Source organism: Prinia subflava, chromosome 4, assembly GCF_021018805.1.
Source record: "Prinia subflava isolate CZ2003 ecotype Zambia chromosome 4, Cam_Psub_1.2, whole genome shotgun sequence".
NCBI classification, from domain to species: Eukaryota; Metazoa; Chordata; class Aves; order Passeriformes; family Cisticolidae; genus Prinia; species Prinia subflava.
Genome location: NC_086250.1, coordinates 14,287,308 through 14,310,187, shown reverse-complemented (window position 1 = coordinate 14,310,187; position 22,880 = coordinate 14,287,308). Strand labels below are relative to the sequence as shown.

Sequence of the window (22,880 nt, the reverse complement as noted above, 5' to 3'; positions counted from 1 at the left end):
TGTTTTTGGGTTTTTTGGTGGTTTGTTTGTTTGTTTTTACTAAAATTTAAGTAAAATAAAATTTAAATGATTGAAGAAAAGCTTCTTTTCCTAAGGTCAAACATGGATACATCTGTCAAATAGCACACAGTTGTTCAAAATTAGCCAAGGATATTAAGTCCCTGCCAAGGACTCAAACATTCCTCAACAAAAGAGAAAAAAATCTTTCTGTGGAGGAGACTGAGTAAAACAGAGAAAGAGTGTGGGGAAAATCTACAAATGGCAAAAAGCCTTTTTTTCTCAGCATAGAGGTGGCTAGGAATCTTGCTATGCTCTCTCTTGACCTAAAGGAGAAATAGAGGCCTCTTTGGTTACTTTTTGGTTGTTCCATCTATATATTTCCCCCTCCCTTTGCCCCTCATCTTTAACAACCAGCTTCCTACTCATGCCCAAATCTGCACATCCCTAAACTGGAACTAAGGACAGTGTCACAGGTTAGGCCTCAGGCCTTTTTCGGGATCATGGACTACTTTTGTCTTAGTGCCTTGGTTACAGCCTGAACTTCTTAGCTTCTTCTTGACAGCCAGGAGGCAGAGTCAAAAATTCTAGGTCACTTCCCAAGGATGGACTGAAATAAAAAATATTATTCTGAAATAAAATATTTAACCAGCATTTCTGACTCTGATATGTTCATTGTTTGTTTCTTTCAGCTCAACTTGGAGTAAAAGCAGACTTTCAAAGAAAAAAATATTCTTTCATGATATTAACTCCTTTTTAATTTTTGGCCAACTCTCTTTTGGATATCTTTTTTCCCTGTTGTGTTCAGCAGTGAATTACCCTCTCCAAGTCCTACCACATCCATCCCAAAAGCTTTGAAGTCCACCTCCTGTTATGTGCAGCTCAATGAGCATGTGGGTTTACTGCTGACCATGTAAGCACTGGTGTGAAGTAAGACCTGACTCTTTACGTGTCCATTAAAGGCAAATTCAGAGGGATGCCAGTCCAGACACAGCAACTCTTACTGCAGTTCAAGTGAATGTTTGTGAAGTTTTTCCCTGTATTTGCTCAGCTCTATTTAATGAAACATGCTTGGCTGCCTACCACACTGGGGATGTCTTGCATTTTGCTGAACTCACAGTTACAGGAGCAACTCTGAGCTGAATTAGCTCAGAACAAATCCTGTTTGTTGCTAATCATCCCAAACAGGGAAATTTGCTGAAGGACTTGATGGAAGGGAAGGAGGATACAGGTTCATAACCACCATGGATGTATGCTAGGTTTCAGGGAGACAGGGTTGAACAAGCATGCCTTGGTGAGGGAGGACCAAGCAGAGAAGCCAGGCTGGCCCTGCACAGCCAGACAGGCCCTGCACAGCCAGACAGCTTCAGAAACAGACATCAGCATGCAGTTACCTGAGGTTTCTTCACCTTAATGATCCAGGTGGGAGGCACTATGACAGCAGCATGAGCCCCCAGGGAACATGGCTCCTCAATGTGATGTAGCATGAAACAGGTGACTTTGTTATGAAACTGGAAGAGAGGGAAAGAGCAGAGTCAAGAAAGGGACAAGAAAGACAAAAGGGATGCCTGGAGAAGAAGAGGGTGATGGTACAAAAACTGGAGCAAGGAGATTTTGGAAATAGAACTAAAGATGATCCTCCTAAGCCACACCTTCTTAGGAAAAAAAAAAAAAAAAGACACAAACAAAAAACCAAAAACAAACCAAGACAAACAAAAGCACCAAACCAACAAACAAAAGAAAACCCCACAATCACTCCTAGTTAAACCCAGATCACAGTCCTCTGAAGTATTTTCCACTTACCGCCAGCTTGCACCAGGAGCAACTGATGGCCACAATCTCTTTACTATGGAAGGAGAATTTCTGCTGAAAGCCCTAGAATAACCAGGGAGAAAAAAAGATTAAATTCCTCTGGAGTTTAAGATAATACATACCTCTAGCTCTAGCCAGGTGAGTGTGCTAGGCAAGAAGATTTTTGGGGGATAAAATAACTTCAGGAGGTAACAGAGAAAGTTCTTCCACTGGGCTATACTCACATAATCCTTTTAAAAGGATTTCTGCAAAAATTTGTGCTTTTCCTTAATTTATTTTCTAGTTAAAAACAACAGAAGAAATAGAGATGAAATGTCTATTTTAGTTTTAATGAATTTCTACAGACCTGAAAGTTTCAGATTTTCTGTTGAACAAAGTGTTCTGTCATTGCAGCTTTGTTTGTTCTAAATATAAACAAGAATTTGAATTTTCTTTTTTATTACTACAGAGTAGAATTACCTCTTTTTTTAATGACAGAACAAAATTAACTACAATGTCTCGCTGGGAATGTTCTGACAGGGAAATGAAGCAATTAAGTTTATTGTTTTATTGAACTGACTTAGATTAAAATCTTTCCAGTAAGTTCAAAAAAACCCAGTATGTCTGATTCAGATCACACAATTAAAATAAAATATAATATTTCTTTATATTTTTAAAGATAGAAAAGCCCTCCCAAACTAGAAAATGTAATTTTATTCTCCTAGAGAGGAGCTTTTTTTTATAGAATGCAATATGACTGCTGTAAATGTTAAGGCTGGAAAAGACAACTGGGTCATATATATCCTTCTGCATCTAATACAGGCAACAAATAATAAGATACAGTCTGTAATTCTGAGCTGAGTTAAAGCTTATTTTAGTCAGAGAAAAAAATTGATTTGAATTGATGGCTGGAGAGATGGAAAATCCACATTTCCAGTGAACATTTTGTCACAGTTGCCTTTACTACTTAGATTTCAGATTTGAAGTTGGTTGGATCCTTTATTCATGGCCTTCCATCAATCCTCTCTCTACCTCTGTAAGTAGCCCATAACCACCCAGAATTTTCTAATTCAATTTCTACCAAGTGATGAATTTGGGAGCCAGTTTTGCTTTCAACAAGCTGAGTAACACCTAAATCTCCTACATGCTGAACAATGCCCAAGACCCAGTGCAAAAAAAATAGTTATAAACTGATTTAGTAACATCTAACAGGTCATTGCCTCACTGCTTCTGTTATTAAAGTCCTTCTTATCCTGCAGGACAAATGAGCCTTTTAGTGCTCAGTGAAATGACAAGATCAAGCAGATCAAGACGGAGAAATCAATAAACAACCATGCAGAGATGCCTTTGTCATCTTAAGTGAGGGACTGAGCTGCAATCTGTCTGTAGAGGGTGGCTGAGGACAATTCCATGGATACTCAGAGGGGGAGGAGGCTCTACCTGCCTGCCCAGGGTGCAGAAGTACATCTTGCAGCTTTGTCTACAGGTGTCCCCAGCATGTACTCAAAGCAGTTTGCCACACAGATCTCCTCACTGAGACCAACTCTTGAAAAGGCTTGTGTCACTTCTGGCTAGATTTTGGGGGTTTTGTTTCAATCCTTCTTCTGATGCCTTGGGGTTTACATTCAGAGAAATTCAAAGAGTAATTTCCTCATAATGACGGTGATTTGGCATATTCTGGTTTAGCAATGGAGCGCAGTGAAGTGGCTTAACAAAGACAAGCTGGCCAGACACCTCTGGCTGGGCACATCTTGTCTGCCATTCCGTGTGGGCATAAGAACAGAGTGACAATAACTGTGGTACAAGGGCTGGAACAGGGGTCTGATGCTGGACAAAACACTCTTTCCTCACTTACTTACTCTAGTGCTTCACAGTGTTTCTCACAAATTTCTCTTCCTTTTTCCAATGTGCATTTAAAAAAAAAGAATTATTTCAGTCCCTCATGGGCACAAAGTGTTTTGGTTTTTCTGCTTTGTAACATGCAGGGGGAAAATGCTTCTCCCCCAGAATCTCCACTAATAAAAGTCTAAATTCAGTCCATTAATTCCACAGCATTTTAAACATATGGACTGAGCAGCTTGTCTGGTTCTGGATGGAACATTTTTCATTTATTTAGTAAGTCATTTGGCTTTTAGGGAGTCATTAGAGAAAATGATACAGCAATAAAAACATATTAATGATAAGGAGCAATAAACCACCACTTCCCTCCCTCAAATTGCTTCACAAATGTGAGCTAATTCTTCCTAAGGATACAAGTTTCATGTAAGATAGCACTTATTTGAAAGCTAGCTTTCCAAATACAGAAATTGATAAAATTGATAAAATAAACCATACACTGTTAGTCACAGTGAGATTTGATGGGAACTATTGGACTGAAACACAGGAACCCTCCATACTTCACTAGAAATCATATTTTCTATCTTCTCTGAGCGAGAAGGAGCACTGAATTTCAGATGTCTTCAACCATGCAAGGAGGTCTTCTGCACCAAATTAGAAATTTTGAGATAGAAAATTAATTTCTCCTTTTTGAGAACATCAGCCTAACAAGTATATAGTTAGCACTGATTCTCCAGCAACCAATCCCTCCACAATACATGAAACCCCATGTTGTGAGCTGCTTCTGTGAGCTGCTTAGAAATAAACAGTTTGTGCACACAAGAAAAAATGTACTTGTAGGAGAAGAGCACCTGAACATCCACAAAACCAGCTTGTGTTGGTAATTCAACCTGTCTAAATAATCTGGATTAAAGTACAAATTAACATAGATACCTGTACACCAAAGACAGCATGTAGGGATTACTAGTTCTGATAAGTTTTATTTGTATCATCATAAGTATTTATTATTAAAGACTATTTTCACACCAGTGTTAGGGCTAATAATATTTTTTGCAAGCAATTTCCTCCAAGAGATTTTCTCTTTTTAGTGCTTTTAGGGATACCCTAATGCAACATAAATGTAGGAGAGCCAGGTATTATTACAACTCAAATGCAGACTGCAACAGAAGCAATCGGATGGTGATCTCTGCTAAAATAACAAAGAACTAGAATGGCCTTCAAGCAATTTCAGAAAATGCTAGAAATTTCAGTCTTAACTTTACATGCAGCTCTGCATCAATCCCCAGTCCTTTAAAGGGACCAGTGACAGAGACACTGCAGACACACAGTCTGCATCTGTATGGAAGACACTCCACTCAGGGCACCATGGAAAGTTAAAGAAACAGTATTTGTTTAGCATTATGGTCCAAAATGTGTTCTCAGTCTCAGAAAACCCCTCAGCCACTGCTAACTGGAAATATATGAGAAAAAATCTGTTTCATTCATTCTTAAGCTTCCATTACTGAACACAGTTATGAAAAGGATGCTGGGCCACAAGGTCTGAGCATTTTTGTGCCATATTATAAAAATATTAAAAATTATCCTGATTTCTGTGATGATGCCAGGTAACAAACAGCTAAAAGCTATGAAACTGTCTTTTTCCCCCCACTTCTTCAAGAGAAAAAGGAGAATTCTTAAACATCATGAGTGGTGTAGATGCCATGGCTTGGGAACACTTAATTACCAACTCCTCCAACGGAAGAGCTACGAAGCATTCGGAAAAACAGCAAATGTGTGACAGGTTTGAAACAGCCAAATGTAGTTCTCATGGCATGTCATTAAGCTCAGGAATTTCTGGCTAAAGGATGTTGTAAATGCTACAACTTTACATGAACTCAAGGTTCAACATGGCAAGACCACAGGAAAGAGACTGTCATTGACTGTTAACTATAAAGGCACAATTTCTGGAAATTCTTGAGACAGACAAATAGATTGTTTGGTTACACTGCACATTCCAGGCTCCCTTTCCTGGTACCAATTTCTCCATATGATACTTCAGCAACAAATCAGTGAAATCATCCTTAGGAAGAAGAGTAAAAAACCTGAAGCCTAGATGAATTTATATAAGCTGTATTTGCAGTAGCAAGTGATGTGTAACAGGGTAGCACAAGTTCTGTTAGTACTCAAGGGTTTACATGTCAGCATTTTCAGGTAATTTTACTTTAGATTACCTGTAGTCTGGGCCTGTGGACTGAATTCCCACCAGTAACTGCAGAGTGAACTTTCAATTAAATTTAATCTAAAAGGAATTCAGTTCATTTGTTACAAGACTGTCCCAAATGTGGACCATTGTACATGATGATAACAAGGAAAATCTCTCTCAAACTGCACTTCTGATCTAAGGTGGAACATTGACAGACCCCTGTGTACTCAATTTTTCAGGAAGTGTCAGCCACAGCACACAATGGCACAGAGACTATAAAGGCTATGCCAAGGCTATGGAGTGCATGAATTCCTTTCCACTTGCTTATGATTTAAAGCATGAGATGGGTATATCCTGAAAACTCTTTTTTCTTTTAACTGAAATTAATGGTCATTAAAATACTGAACCATTCCATTCCAGGCACAGGATAAGACTATTGCACAACAGTGAGATCTACCAGAATCCTTAAGTATTCCATGAATAACATTTTATTATTGCTTTAAAATTACTCATTCTGTTTCAATGAGTTTCCCTTTTCTTGCGAGACAAGAGAATAATAGAAGCGGTTCTTGGAGGTTTTTGTAATGTTATAGCAGAGCACATGCATTTTGCTGTAATAGGAGATGGCTTGGCCAATAAATATAACTGATTTTTATTTGTTGTAATTTTCTCTAATTCTTTGTTTCCTGGCAAAGAACAACTGTACTACAACACACTCATGTTGTTCTTAATGAATATTTCTTTTTTAAGGGGAAAACTGAGATTTTCTCTGAACTTGTCTATATTCTCTGTTTGATGGTTGGATTTGAAGACCTATATGAGCCAAGGCTGCCCATGGGAACATACCCAGCACAAGTTTTGGTATGATACCTAGTAAGTCCTCTCATTGCAAAATCAACTCCAATTGCCTGTAGGGGAGATGCAGGCCAAGAAGGCAGAGAAGGATGGCAAAGTCACACCCTATGAATGCTGTGTGCAAACTGCCTTGCTGCACCATTCCCATGGTACTTGCTACAACAGGGCATCACATCTTTATGGCATGTCCTGTTGCAGCTGGTAGCTGACAATCTGTGTGAGTATCCAGATACAAATCTCATTTTCCTCTGACTGAGCTGCTGTGCCATGGAGACGAGACATGGACTTTCTTAATAGTTGGAAAGAGGGAGGCAGAAGTATAATAGAGTACTAGAGTAAGGAAATTAAATCCATGTTAATTTGATTTTTAAATATCTTTCGATATATTTCAGGGGTCCATAATATTTCAGAAGAAAGACCTTCAGTAGTTAAAGTACATCTTACTTCTTTTTAGACCTTTTTAGAAATAAACTTTTACATTCTGTGAAGCAGAAGAAACACGAAGCAGTCTCACAAATCTTAGAGGCTGCTGGGGCAAAAGAAAGCAACAGCCTTTCTTTTCCAGGAGCCTAAAAAATAGGCCACCACAATTTTGGCACAGAGGACAGCACTGCAAGAACATCCTATTAGTACAGGGGGTTAGCTCAGCAATTAAAAAGGCCCAAGGAGTCACAGCTTTCCTCCTACTCATTTTCAGCAACCAGTACACCACAACCTCCCAGGACAAATGATGTGCTCATTCCTGCAGATGCAGCTGCCTTTCCCTTCCCACGTGGGAATCAGGACTGTAACACTCAACCTCTCAGGCTTGTCATTAGCTAGAAAAGGCCAAGTGTTTGGGACAGAAAAAAATGCAGTGACTAGAAGCCAGTGGCTACTGGCTACCCTGAATTCCTCCATGCTCTGTGTGGTGCTTGTGCTGGGAATCTTACCTTTCCACACTGCTTACATTTGCCCTCCTGCCTCCGCCGGTGCACCCAGTGATGCCGCACAAAGTTCTGCAAACAGGGACAGAAAGATGAGTTACAGGGAGCACTGGCACCTTGCACTCAGGGTACCATCTAGGTGAAATTTGTTAACAGACACCAAAGAAAAAGTCCCTTCAGCCAACACAGTGATTCCTGCAGCAAAATGTACAGCAGGCACTGCAGGAAACCTCAAAAACCATCAAAACTGTAGGAAGAATAGGGACAAGGTGGTTTTTGCTTTATCCACCTTGAAATGAGGCCAGAACTACTTCCTCACTATTCAGGGGTTTAAATGTTTGATTTTATGTTTCAGACACTTCTAGATGGAAAAAAAAAAAAAAAAGATTAAGAGGACAAGTGAAAGGAGAGGGAAATAGGTTTTAAAAAATTAAAAATACTAGCTCTAAGGCCAGGAAGAAAAAAAAATGCTACCCAAAAGAAAACCAAAAAACCCGCCCACAGAATAACTGAATGAATGGGCAAAAGACAACAGAAAGGTGAAATGGTTTCTGTCAGTGTAAGTAATAGAGTGCTTCAGCTATAACTCATTTTACATTTATTCTGGAGAGAGGAACATGTTCCACTGGGAACTAATTCTCTCTCTAAGACTTGTCTCAATCGAAAAGCACTTCTGCAGCTGCACACCAGGGGCATCAGCACACATGTCAAATGAAAAGTGATAGTCATTTGTCCATGACTTACTTCTCTTGGAGATCTGGAGCCTCCTTCTCGGAAAGTCGGTTTGCAGCGAAAATTAATCTGGCATTGAAATAAAACTGTTAGAACTTAAAGTGAGCTGAAAGAAAATTTATTCCAACATTTTGATCTAGGTTTGAATTTCAAAGTATTTATTATCTATTAAAATATTAGCTTCACTAGGTGAAAAAAGTAACTTAACTATGTGTCAGAAAAATCTCTTTTCATATGCCATATTAATTCTCCTTGCTAGACCTCTACACAGCCCCCATCATCACTAATGCTATTGCTGCCTACTCAGTTCCAACATTTAAACTGCCTCCTCCTTCTAGGAGAAAAACGCTTTATCTGATTTGTTTTTTCTGAAGATCATTTGTAAATAAGTGCACACTTCAGCTTAGGTCTCAAAAGTTTGTAGGTGATGGAAATTTCACTCTGTAAGACCTTTTTGCACATCCTATCTTTATGCCTTCAGAAATGAAATCTGTGGAGAAACTGACATTTGCATAAATAACCATGTAAATTCTCATGGATTTCCACCTTTTCCTTAGGTAAGGATGTTTTCATCCACCCCTACAACCCCAAATCATTTGGGGAACATTCTATTGCCTCATGCAGTGGTGTTGCCACTCCAAAGAGGACAACAGGAGCTCTCATGAATGGAAAATGATTTGAGGAAGGTGAAGAGGAAAAAAGTATTTAATAAACAAGAGGGCAGTCCTATGAGGAAAAAAAATAAAAGTTTTGAGAAAGGAAAAACTATAGAAATAAGAATAGAGGGATGTAGACATTAAAAAAGACACTGAAGGAGAGACCTGCAAAAAGTCTAAAGGATATGTGAAGTAAGGATGCACTAAATGAAATAAATTCAAGTTTGAGTTGACTATCCTTCAAAGAATTAAACATTTGAAGATAATGCACAGCTATGCTTTTGTTACAAAGGTAGCAAGATCAAATTTCTCCAAATTTAAATACAACCCTCCCCAAATAAATAAGTTCTTCCCTCATTTAATATTTGCCTTCAAAACAATAGCTCTAGGGAGAAAAATAAAAATAATAATTAAAAAGAAAGGCACACACAAAAAAATAAGTAAACAAAATACCTAATAAGAATAAAGAAACAAAAGGCATTGTAATATTCATTTTCTTCCATTGCTCTTCAGTTGGAATTGCAATTTGTTGTTTCACTGCTCAATCATGGCAGGCTGGAAAGACTCAGCTTATATTTATTTTGCTTAAAATGTGCACCTTTGCAGAAATGGCCAAAGCAGAAGACTTATGTTCTAGTTTTAAACTTTATAGACTTTATAACAGCCCTCTGCCAAGAGGTGGATTTCATGGTTTCCAAACTAGCACAGAGAAGCTGGGTTTTATCTAAGTGCTCATTTTCTCTGGCTGGAAATGCCACCAACCCGCTGGGCTATGGAAAGTCAGTGCTGCTGGTGATGAAGGAAGTCATGAAAAATTCACTGGTAACATTTGGTGCTGAAAGCATGTGCTAATGGTAATTTCACTGTGGATAAAAGCACCGGGGGTGGAAATGGTACCTCTCCAACTTGGTATTATGGCAATCACTGTGGGATTTGTCAACATGAGTCCAAACACTTGGAAAGGAAAAAGCCCTTTCCTTATAGGGTTGCTGCTATAAATTTGTTATGCATCAGCTTCTTTTAGGAAGAACAACATTGCTAAACACACAGGAGTGAAAATGAAGCTCTAATGAAAGCAATGGGGAAATTCCCACACACATTTCTTTGCACATATCCCACCAGGAATGAAAAGGGTGGAGGAGATTTCTGTAGCACATTTCCAGTTAGGCATAATGAAGACAAATCTCTGAGGGGAAGACTGAAGTCAGTGGTAGCTCTTCTGTAGGTGCTTGGGTGTGATCAAGGATCCTTGAAGGAAATGAGAAGCAGGACAGGTGCTCCCAGAAATAATGGCAGTGTAAAGGAAAGGTTTGATGTTTTGCATTTTACAGACAAAAACTTGAATTCTGAAGTTTTGAATAGAAAACAGTATGGTCTGGTAAATACAGGGGGGAAACTTCACACTGGCATCTTACGCTGCAATGTTCATAATAAGTACAGCTGTCATACAATGAATTATGCTGGCTTTAGTTGGGGAATTGTAAAAGGCCTATTTTGTACATGACAGGATACTCCATTTTCTAGCTTCAATTTTTAATCTAGAGGCAGAGGCAATTTATTTCTTAAACATTAAAAGTGTGAAAGCTTTCTGTAGTTTTTGTTCTTTGTTCGGTTTTGGATTTTGTTGGTTATGAGGTTCGAAGAAATATACTTTAAAAAAAAAGGTGGAATTTTAAGCCAAGTTTTGTTCACAAGTACGTTGTTAAAACAACTGTGAAAACGTAATTTGGCACAGAGCATTTCCCAGGCTGAAACCTCACTAAAAGAATTAAGCGCGTGTTGGCTGCGCCAGGCTCCAGAAGATGGCAATGTCTCACCTTCTCTAGCTGCTCCATGCACGCGTTGTGCACCACGATCTTGCAGGCAGCACACTTCCTCCGCAGGGCAGACTTCTGCAACGGGAAAGGGACACGGGTGTGAGTTGGGGTGAGCTATTCCCGGGAGGCAAACACAGTCAGCTGAAAAACGGGACATTTTTCGCTCCCTATGCAACACACTCACTTTTTTCTTTCTTCTTTTTTCTTTTCTTTTTTTTCTCCTCTCCTTTGGTGCTCTCAGTTGTGTGCAAAATAAATAAATAAATGGATGGAAAAGATCTCAAGCTCTTTTGGTTAAAATCCGAACTTTGTGAAAAAAAACAGCCACAGCAGTCTAGGTTGCGAATGTGAATGCCTTGCTTTAGGTAGGGAACCAGGTTAACACTGCAAAGCATCACTCTAAAAGTGAGCATCCTATAAAGATGATGAGTGAGCAAAGAGGAGAAAATTTGCACGTGCAAATCAGAGAACTCAGATCAGTTTGCAAGAGGTCATTTCATGCTTATCATGAAATATTTAATTTGATGGGCCTGACCGTTGCCTTGCAGAAAAATACTGGGGTACTTGGGTCATTTTAGCAGAGAATGATCAAGTTCTCAGAGAATGCTGTTAAATGCTTATGAAATGTTACAGCAGGGACAAAATTTTCAATTATGCTGGTTAGTTTTATTAATTTCAGCAGGTCTTTTGAAATAATTTCCATTGAATCCCCTGGGCCAAAGCATATCAAAGGCAAAAGAATTCATCCAGAAGAGAGAATGTATTTACTTACTTTACTTCCCTAAACTCAACTTAATTAACCAGATTGGAATTAATCTTCATAGAAATTTAACTTACAGACTTGTGCTTGAGGGACAGAAGATTTATAAATACACAATAAGTTGAGATTTCTTAGCTTCAGATTTTTTACATTCAGTTCATTCATATCCATTTAAATTGCTAATAAATTATTCCTTTATGATTTTCCGCATATTTTAAATAAGCTCATTAAAAAAACAGGGAACACAGCTTCAGCTCACATTATGGAATAAATATAATAATTTTATTGATTCTCATCATTATCTAGATACATGTTTACATGTACATGGTGTTCTAATGTTTCACCTGAGAAATCATGGCATTGTATAGCAGACTAAGTTTTCATCTGTTTTGTGACTTGGTAATATAAAGCCTGGTTTTTGTCTCAATGAAAACCATATGCAACATATTACTAAATTTCCATGTTACTTTCAGTGCACTAAATGATAAGGAAGAATTTGATCAGTTTTAGAAAGGCAGACTTCTGCTGAGAACACAAGAACCATCACAGGGTCAGACCAAAAGTCCACTCAGCCAAACAAATCCTGTGTCCAGCTTTTGCCAGAACTCAGTGCCTCAGGACCAGTGCAAGGGCACAGCAAACACAGACTGGCAGTGACACTTTCTTTAAGTATTACCACACAACCAGCAGCTGTTGGGACTTTGCTTCAGAACTCTGAAGGAGCCAAAGGATTCTCAGGCTTGGCCTTGATGCTATATACCATAATGCAACCAATTTGCTTGGGAAGTTTTAGGAGATGGATATTAAATTTGTGCTATGGAAAGCACTAGTATTTTGGATCCCATTGCCCTGAAAACTGGGGGTGATTAGTGAATCAAAATGCTTTGATTTGAATTAAATTCTCTGAAGGTGGCACTGGGCTGGGGGCATTGGGGTGGGTGGCAATAAAAGCAGACAGACATGAAGAGTCACAGATGGTAACCACAAACATCCCAGAGGAGTTCCCTGTAACCTTTTCAGTCCAAAGGCTAGGACGCTCCCTTAGAGCAAAGGGAGCTTTGTTTCAAATCAAGGACATGAACACAGGATGCCCACTCTCCTCCCAAGCTTCCTAAATGTCAAAGTTAGAGGGGCTTGGGTATTTTTTTCTCTTTTTATGAAGAAATTGAACTGAAACACTAGGCAAAACGAGCTCCTGCAACAGACTGGAAGTGTAACAGTCAAAGAACAGATACTGATGGATCTGAGATCAGCCCAATGAAACATTTCAATAAACAGCAGAAAAGCTTCAGTAGGAGAAAGCTAATCTTGAATATTCTGAAACAACAGAAGGTAAACATCCAAATATGAGTGCACTCATTGCTGGTGAGTGCATTCAAGAGTTTGGAAAATTCAGTTCAAACCCTTGCAGTGATTAAAATTGCAGAAATTTGATCACAACCTCCTCCCAGAGGCTGCAACAAGTAATAAATTTGCGTATATTTTCATGTAAAATAGACTAGTGTCTTTTAATATTCCCGAAACACCTCAGTATTCTACCCATTTTATTTTCCCTTACCGTGCTAGTAAAGCTGTTTATGACATACATTCTCAGTGTGTAAATAATCTGGGTCAATCAAAACTGGTTTGGGCTTTTTTCCTGAAGCAATAAAGTCTTTACCAGCAGCCTTTTGCCCTTTATGCTCTCCTTTTGGAACATGAGCAAACAATTCAAGCTCTCAAGCGACTGAGCACTGCATCAGTCTGAAACCAGGTTTGTTACCTCAGAAAGAGGAAAAGAGATCTGAAAATAACTCACTGAGAATTTGACTTGGCAGCTTTCCTCCCCCAGGTAGCAGAGGTCCCCTGAAACATTTGTCTCAAGCCACAGATGCTCTCCATTCACAGCATTTTCCTGGAAAAAGAAATAGTTGTTAATCTGTTATGTGAAATTCAGCCATGTGAGTACATAGGAAAAAAATCTGATTTTCATCATAAATTTAGAAAACTAAAATAAACTAAAAAAAAAAAGCCAAACAAAAAACAACTACCACACCACCAGGTGTTGCTTTGGTTTTCTACAGCACAAAGCCACAGCAGATAACAGTATTACCCTGGCTAACCATCCCAGCTTACAGGATGCTGACAATGAAATGATGTGTCACCAATGAAAACCAAAATATTTTTGAGCACTCTTCAGTTAAAATTTGCTGATGTTCTTCCCACATGCTACATAGCTTAACTGGGAATTCAGATTTCATAAGCATGAGATGTACAATGAGATGTACACAGAATTTTAAAGAAACAGAAAATCCAGAGAGATGAAACAAAACCACAACTAATTAATGAACTTTCAGAGGGAGAAACCAAAAAAATTGAGAAACAGGCACAGGCATGAAAACTAACATGCTGACTATAGCTTTAGGGTGATGGGATAAACTAGACAAGAGAAAATGCTTTCTTTGAAATAGCTGGGTAAACACTCTGCTCGTGAATACTTCAACAAAACATTACACTGCCAGGAGAGACTAGACTTAATACACGAAAGAACAACACACTCATCTGAGAATGGCCTCATAAGAAGAATTTACCTAGCACACTGACAATTAGGAGTGATCAACAAGCTAACATCTAACTTTGTCTTGACAGCCTCATTCGACCAAATTTGTCCCTTGATTCTATGCAAATTCTTGTTCTAGGGAAACTTGATTTATAGTACATAGACTATGGGTTTCACTTGCCTGTAATTCTGGTGTGACTAAAAAGCCTAAAAGCCTACCATACACTATTTGAGCAAAGTGAATAAATAGGAATTCTGTTCAGCCAGAATTAGAGCATGATAGAAAACGCTTTGACAGTCTGACATTTGGTTCCCACACTGCAGAAGTCACAAACGATGACGTTCACCAAGCAGATGGTGTCCAACAGCAGGATGCTCCGAAATAGCCATCTTGGATAAAATAATTTATTTAAAATACCACTGCCGGTTTCAAAGTGATAAATTGAGATCACTTCTCTTGCTATGTTGATTTCTTAGGTGATGCAGAAAAGCAGAAGTAGCAAAATCCTTTGCTTCCTGGAGTGCATCCACTACAGCCAGGACCTATGCAAGGCTGCACATGGTGCCTGCCACAACCATGGTGTTGCCTTCCAGTAAAACAAGAGGACAAGACCAGCACTGGCTGTTTTCTGGTAAGAGGTTGGCCTGTCTGCAGGTCTTTAACTTCATCAGAAATGTTCCAATTCCCAGAGCACAAGAGTTTAGGTGAGTATTTTCAACACTTTTGTAATGCAAAATAATTTCCAAGAACTTGCACTATCTTAAGAAATTCCTCAAGCCTTTCTTAGAAGGTACATTATTCAGATTGTAAACTCTGTCCCTCGTGTGTGTCCTTATATTGCAGTTATTTTCCCTTCAGCAGCAGGACACACGCTGACCAAAGAGAGCCTGACCTGAGCAGGTTCTCTGCTGACAAACAACAATATAACCCAGAGGTAAATCTCGTAGGATATAAAAGATTCTTTGCAAAGACTAACTCAGAAAGCTAAATAAGAAAGCACACAGCTCCTGGGACAGAATTTTTAACAAGAAATAAAAATTATATTAAAAAATACATTAACCACCCTTTCATTTGGACCAGGTCCACATAACTTGCCATCAGGATTTCTAAAGATAAAGTGGCCTATTTCCATAACCTAGTTTAGACTGCTTGTTCTCTGTTGTTCCAGATTGTGTCAGAGATTTGCATGTCTAGCTTTACATCACCGTGTAAATAAAATTAGGTAGTAGTCTACAAGGATGACCTTTGTAGTTCATGTTATTATAGAGTTCTAACACAACTAGGTAATAAAAATGTAAATAACCTGATCTGGTATGAATGGCACATCTCCAGACACCTACAGCCACAGAATTTCACAGCCCTGTGTGTGCAAACTCACAATTTCAATTCCAGCAAACTGACTTTGGGAAAATCTTTCTTCCTAAATCAGAGCAAAGAGCTGAAACTGCCCAAGATGAAATGCCCTCCCTCAAAAATCTTTCCTTGTCAGTTAATTTGTCTCAATAAGATCAAAGGGAATTATTTGAGTTTCACCATTTCAAATTTTACAGGGTTCTGTCATTTATATGATGAGACATTCTCTTGCCACTTATGAAAATCAAGATGATATAGTGAAAGGAAGTGCTGTGACCTTTTGTAAGCCATTTTTTTTCTTCACTTCTGACAGAAAATTTTAACAAAAATTAATACATTTCTATAAAGAATTTTGACTTCAACAAAACACTATTTTCTACTCCAAAATTTACAGGCAATATTCCACAACCTGCTGGACAAAAGGGCACTCATCTCCACCTATCAACACAGAAGCTGACAGTGGTCCCTGGAATAAGCTCCTGTCACCTCTAGGATGATATCCTGTTTACACAAAGCTAAACCACAGTAAAGGTTCTGTCATCACTTGTGTATTTTGACACGGACCGAATTTTTTTCCATAAGAAGTTTGCCAGTTTGGTTTATTTTGTACTTGATGTCTTTACATTGGCTTTAGGATTTAATGGCTTCTAAAGAAGCAGCTCTTCTCTTTCTGTCTCTGAAGACAAGGACTCCAGTCTCGTACTCTTGCCATTTTCCTCATGTTGAATCTGTGGCTGTAAGCTACACATAAAATCAGTTCAGCTAATGGAAAAAACTAGATATCCTATCTACCAAATCAGCTAGACAAAATTACTCACCCTGTGACCATATAACCCTTGGATCTGACACAAAGAGGGGTGGGTCAAAGAAGCCTGCAGTGGGACTGATGCTTTTGGTGCCACTCAGTGTCGGGGCACCTCAGCTGACCCGTCAAATCACGCTTCTGGGCTGACACGTTTTGCTCTGACTTGCTGTGTGGAAAATGGAAACTGTCCATCACCATGGATAAAACAGCAGTGACTGTGGCCTAATAAAGAAAACTGAGAACTCTCTCTCCTCTCCAGCTTCCCAACCCTCACCAGTGTGTGAACTCCGTGTCCTGGGAAGAAAAAGAGCTCCTGCTCAGTGAAGCAGAGGCAGCAGTGCTTTTCTGGCAGCCTGGCTCACAGGGGACACACAGTCTCAGTATGCTCCCCCAGATGGAGACCTCCCATTTGATTGCTCCTGATCCATTACCACCTTAACAGAAAACCAAAATAATTTCAGTATAGCAAACACCCCTTGCGTACAAAACAAATACCACACACAACCCCCTCTGAAGTGGAAGAGAAATAAGAATTCAAGGACCTGGACCATGTAATTACACGCATGAGTTCATGACTTGCTGTGCACATTTCACTAATTCCACTAGATCTCTTCAAGTGCTCCAGCATGGTAAATGACAGAGCAAGAGTTACTATTTTTATAACACCCACCACTATCTCCATATCTCACTGTTCCTCAGACTGCAGTCAGCATGGTTTCAAAAGCAATGGAGATAAACCTGTTTTAGATTGCCATGTTGAGCAGTTGTACTTATTCAGCCAAACAAATAAACCAGTCAGCCCAAACTTCTAGTTCAAAAGAGTTGTAACTCTAATTGCAATGGGAGGAATGGAACCCTCCTCCATTTCCGCTATGACTGGCATTCCCAAAAAACTATTTAAGAAAAATCTCTGAAATAAATCGGTAAGAAAATTTTCCCTTTGTTAACACTCTAGTAATGGAGAAGAATCTTCTTGCAAATATGCATTTGGGTGATACTTATGATCAGTGTAAAATCAGTGGTCATCAATCTAAACTTAATTCAATATTTGTAATATTTGTAAACAAAAATTGTTACTTTTGGCCCTTTTCTTTATGACATGACTGTTGAGCAGAAACAAATTTGTTTGGATGTCTCTTTCCCAAATATCTTTCTGCCATGTTTGGATTATGTTTCACCCTTAGCTCTGAAATTTCAGAGTTTGCAATAGTCATGTTGCAAAGAGGAGCAATGCCTCAAATATTTTTCTGTTGATATATACTCTCAATTTTAACTCCATCTTAGCACATTTTAATTTGGGAATATTTTTGACGTAGAAGTCACCTGATTCTTTAATTATTGAAAATTTTATACATGGACATAGAACAAAATAAACCAGCACAGGAATGTGTTTCTCATTTCCCCCACCATGCTTTCCAACATCTCCGCATCAATAGCCATTTGAGATCCCCATAATCCTCAGAGATCACCTGTATACAGAAGCAGAATATGAACATTTGTTTTCATGAAGCAGCAATGTTCAGATGGTATCAGCTGTGGTGATGATTCCCTATGTTCTCATGAACCACTACTTTGGCTGATAGCAGATGCACTTCAGCAACATGAAAAAAATACATGTTCTCTAGATGGGCACCTCCTGCAAAATCACTGCAGCTTCTACACCACTGGAAAAACACAAGGATATTACCACCATTCTGAAATAGGACAGACCTCTTTTCTCTTTAGATCTCTCTAGAAAGAATATCAGATCTCAAACTTTCATGAAAAAGAAGCAGCAAGGTAGAACTATTGATCCAGAACACAGCACTTCAAGTGTCAACTGCACATAAAATTTCTGCAATTTTTAAATATTCATGGAGCTTACACTCATCACTACTTAATTTGAACTAGAATTCCTACCACCTCTTCATGTTTTTATGTGACTAATGGAATACCTCAGGATTCTCCTCTTGTCATGAGAGTATGTAAAAATATATATCTTTTTTCAAGTGAATACTGTCTTAATTCCCAATTACAAAACTTAGCCTTGAAGACCCTCTAATAGAAGGGAATTCCATCCTTCAGTGTAAAAGTTAGTATAGCTTTTAGGAAGTTATGATACAGATAAATAAATTTATCTAAAATGAGGGAAATGTTTCATCATATGTAAAACATGTGCTACATATGCTAATTATCCAAGCTTTAGTACCTCATTAGGCACTTCCAAACACTTATTGTCCATGGCAGTAAGCAGACAGAACTATAACTAGTGCCAAAAAGGCACAGAATATAATGCAACAGACTCATTTCAAAGTCACATTCAATAATTTTAATTACCTCACTGGTATAGGTCACTTCATGTCTATTTGTCTAGCCCATACCCCAATCAGTTTATCTACAAGGATGTTATGGAAGATGGTGTCAAAAGCCTTGCAAAAGTCAACACAACGATCATCGCTCTCCTCTCATCTACCAAGCCAGTCATTCATCTATTAGGCTGGTCAGGCACAATCTCCCCTCCATAAAAAATGCTGAATACTCCCAGTCACTTCTTATTCTTAATATTTCTGGAAATTACTTGCAGAAGGATTTGCTCCACAACCTTCCCAGAAATCAGGGTAAGACTGATTAGCCTGGAGTTCCCTGCATCCTCCTTACCCTCCTTGAAGGCAGAATTGACATTTGTTTGGTTGCAGTCCTCAGGAGCATTCTCTGACCATCGTGACCATTAGAGACAACAGACTGTCCTAGCAGTGATATCAGCCACCTCCCTCAGCACCTTTATGTGCAACTCATCAGGTCCCATGGACTTCTGTATGTTCAGTCTAAATATTCCCTAGCCTGATCATCCTCCACAAAAGTAAGTTTTCCTTCCTTCAGACCCTGGTATCAGTGACCTGGAGCTGCTGAAGGTGGCTCTTACCACCAAAAATGGATGTAGAAAGAAAAAAAGGGATTGAGCAGTTCAGGTTTTTCATGTGCTTCCATGTTACCATGTTCTCTGCCCTATTCAGTGGCAGCCCAACATTCCTCCTGCTGTTCCTATCACTGGTGATTTACCTACAGAAACCATTCCTGTTACTTTACCTGTTCCTGTTAGATTCTACACTAGATGAGGTCTGGCTCTCCTGACTCCATCTGTGTGGAATCAGGTAGTGCCTTCTACAATCCTCCTGACCTAAGCCTGCTTCTACATATTGCCAAATGCCATTTTTCAACTTCTACTCTGACATATAGCTTTCTGTTCTTGTTAAGAGCCAAAAGATTTCTGGCTTTGTCTTTTATACACATAATTTATGGTATAAGTTATAATATTTCTCCACTAAAACATTCAGCTTGTACCCAGATAACTCCAACTGTGCATTCACAGAGCACAAAGCATGGATTAGTCAAGTTTTTTCATTGACCTCCAAGAATGGAAACTGAATACCTTCAAATGCCTCTTAAGATGTGGGAGAAAGATTCTAGCCTCATTGTCATGGGATAAGGAAAGAAATGGTCATTAACAGAAAAATGGGGAAAGAAAGAGATTTGGGTATGTTCAACACTCCACTATTCTAGTGGTCATCAATAGTTTTGTAGGCACCAGAGAAAGCAAGAGCTAGAAGGCAGTAGTTAAAAGAAAATTACAGGAGGACTTTGTGTACAAGCTTATGGCTATGATATATGGTGGAAAATGGCAATAGAAAAACAGACAAAGACCTGGATCCTCAAAGGTACACAGGCAGTGAGTTGGGTGGCTCAGTCTGTACTCACTTGAGAATCTAGGCTAGAATTACTTACTCCATTATTTAACACTTGGGAGTGATCTCTAAAATGAAAGCACGTGGGAGAAAGGGATATGCATAAACATACCACAGGGCAGCCATTTAGGTCAATTCGTTTTTGGTAAGGCATCCCCAGCACTCCCCTCTGGTTATTATAACACCTACTCCAGACACTGTATTCTGTATGGCCCTGGTGTGAATAGAGAACCTTAAATTATACAGCAGAGCTACAAGTTAACTTGAATTAGGTGTAACAAATGTGATGAAATTGGACATTTTAAAGTATGTTAGGGAAAAGAAACCTCAAGGAAGAGAGACAGTAGCAACAACAATATTAAAGAATACTGGGGGGTTGTGTAAAGGGTCTTAGGGGACATGAGGATCATCACCTCTGTTTTACAGCTAGAGAAGCTGGTGTCCTGAGAGGCAACACAACTTATCTGAGCTCACTCACAAGGTAAGTAACAGAGCAGAGAATGGAATTCCACTCTCTGACTCAGTGTCCTGTTCACAGGACCATCTGATAATGGCAAATCACCTACAAGGAGTTCTCAAAAATGGAGGCAACAGCCAGGGAATTCTTTCCAGTCATTACCGTGAAGACTGTGGTAGAAAATATTTCCTCCCTTTTAAGTCAAGAGACAATTTATGTTCATATCACTTAGACTTTGGAAAGATCTCCCATCATGTGTCCTTGGAGAATCACCCTCAGAAATACTGAAGAGAAGGATGATGTATACGAGGATACAACACACACTGATCAATGCCACCTTCCAGTGATTAAATACAAAAACTTCTTGTCTGGCTTGGCTCCAACACATCACTTGAAATATCTTTTCACTTTATCAAATACACCTGTGGACCTAATTTAAATCTTGGGGATTTTTTTCTTTGTTGAAATTCACTACATATTAAAAACCTTTAGTCCACTTTAACCTCCCCACATCTCCAAACCCTATTTCCATCATACCTCAGATTTGAGAAATACCTTTCTCCCTTGTACAAGTTACTACAGTTGGTCAGTTCAGTCTCCCCCAACCACAGATGAGTTCCACTCAGGATCCTGTCCCTCTCCCCACATGACAGAGTTGCCTCCCTTCTCCAATCAAAGTGTGAAGTAAAGCAGCAACACCAGTCTGGGAGGCTGTAAGCAGCTAAGGAATTGAACTGATCAAAAATCTAAACCGTAAGCATGGAAGTAAGCTACAAAAACACCACACACAATTAAATCCCAAAACATTTGATCAGTATTTACCAACTTATAGCAACTACTGCTGTATTTATGTATAGGGATCCCATGAGGTAAAAGGAGTATAATCATGGGATTGTGGATCATCCTGCTAAAGGAGTAGCAGACAGTCAGATAGGTAAGGGCAAGCTGTAGATGATGGACTTGGGGTTCAGGGGGTTTATTTGCCTGTGTTGTTGCTGTTGTTTTTTCTAAGTACAGTTTTTAAAGGTGTTTAATTTAGCTAATGTGCTTAACACTTCACTTATGTGACTGATCCTTCAGATTTCTACTGAACAGCAGTGAGGACTCAGAATAGGCACTTTTACTACCTTGCTGAATCAGCACCTGTTTTGCTGGAATGAAAGAACAAGGTATTCTTCAAAGCACTTCCATGAGGATTCTATGCAATCTTTCAAACTGCAGACCCTCATAGAGAATTTGATCCAACTTCCTGCAACACAGCCTGCAAAGTTTCATCCCCTTAAACTTTGAGTGTGACACCTGGACCTCAAGAAGAGCAGTCAGTCTAAAAATCAATTCTGTTTTGGTATAAACAAAGATAAACATAAGCCATATTCATCAAAGCATAAGTTATCTTCAACTAAACCTGCTTAGGTGGCTGGGTCCTTGATACTGCAATGTAGCAACATCTTTACCAATAGCCAAGTGTAAAATCTACTGTATGCTTTGCTTTAATTGAGGCACTTGTGTCAACTTCTGGCTTCTGACTCATCCTCTTAGCTCGTACCACTGCATAACCACATGGAAAGGGAGTAGGGATTGTTTCAGGGGAGGTACAGACTTGTCATTAGTAAACACAGAGAGGGTGGCCAGACCCTGGAACAACCATGCAACAGTGGTGGGGGCCCCATGCTTGCCAGCGTTTAAAAGATATTTAGACAATGCTTTTAACAATCTGCTTTACTTTTGGTCAGCCCTAGCGCAGTTCAGCCCAGAAACATAAAAGAGTGGTGGAAACATGCTCTCCATGTCTACACACTAGCTTGGGCCCAGAAGAAATCTAATCATACCTACAAAGAACTGTGACCAAAGATTTCAATTACCTCCTCTACAGATGCAGACAACTTGACATGTATCTTCAGCCTTAAATTTTGGCCTGTCAAACTGAGGCACAAAACCCTGCTGTGCTAAAATTAGATCAACCTTTGATGGCAGACTTTGTCAAGAAGGAGGTGGGAAAATGTAACCAGACAACTTCCAAGCTGCAAAATCTGTCCTTTTTTGCTCAAGTCCCCTCAAGTTTTCATGTCCCTGCCTTGTGCTTCAGTTCATAATGGAAGCATGTTCCTACAGAATAGCATTAATTCTGATAGCAACAAGATGTCTCATGTTGATTTAAGGATGGAGAGAGCACCAGCTAGAGATACTGCTCAATACAAGTGCCAAAAAACCAAACACCTACAGTCCACTCTAAGGCCGCTCTTGGTTCCTTCACAGGTCCATTGGTGACTGGAATGTTGAGGGAATGCACGGGAGCCAAGTGCTGGAGGCCTGACCTGGAGATTGCTTTCCTGCAAATTGAAAAGAAAAACACAGATAAATGGAGAGTATATATGGAGTGCATATATAACAAATATATCTCTCTAACATAATTACCCAACATCCTCCCCAGCCTTCTCCAGAAATCAGAAG

General features: G+C 39.2%; 1 protein-coding gene across 3 annotated transcripts in view; it reads right to left on the bottom strand.

Annotated features, from left to right (window-relative positions):
* DGKI (diacylglycerol kinase iota) overlaps window positions 1-22,880 on the bottom strand; it is a 199,742-nt gene that overhangs the window by 100,476 nt on the left and 76,386 nt on the right. For 2 of the 3 annotated variants that reach the window (XM_063395596.1, XM_063395597.1), the window contains exons 2-8: window positions 22,651-22,759; window positions 13,351-13,446; window positions 10,793-10,867; window positions 8,332-8,388; window positions 7,594-7,659; window positions 1,801-1,872; window positions 1,392-1,508 (exon numbers count right to left, since the gene is read on the bottom strand). In XM_063395596.1, coding sequence (XP_063251666.1) covers window positions 1,392-1,508; window positions 1,801-1,872; window positions 7,594-7,659; window positions 8,332-8,388; window positions 10,793-10,867; window positions 13,351-13,446; window positions 22,651-22,759 — 592 coding nt within the window. The remainder of the gene's footprint in view (window positions 1-1,391; window positions 1,509-1,800; window positions 1,873-7,593; window positions 7,660-8,331; window positions 8,389-10,792; window positions 10,868-13,350; window positions 13,447-22,650; window positions 22,760-22,880) is intronic. The other variant, XM_063395595.1, reaches the window with a different exon arrangement.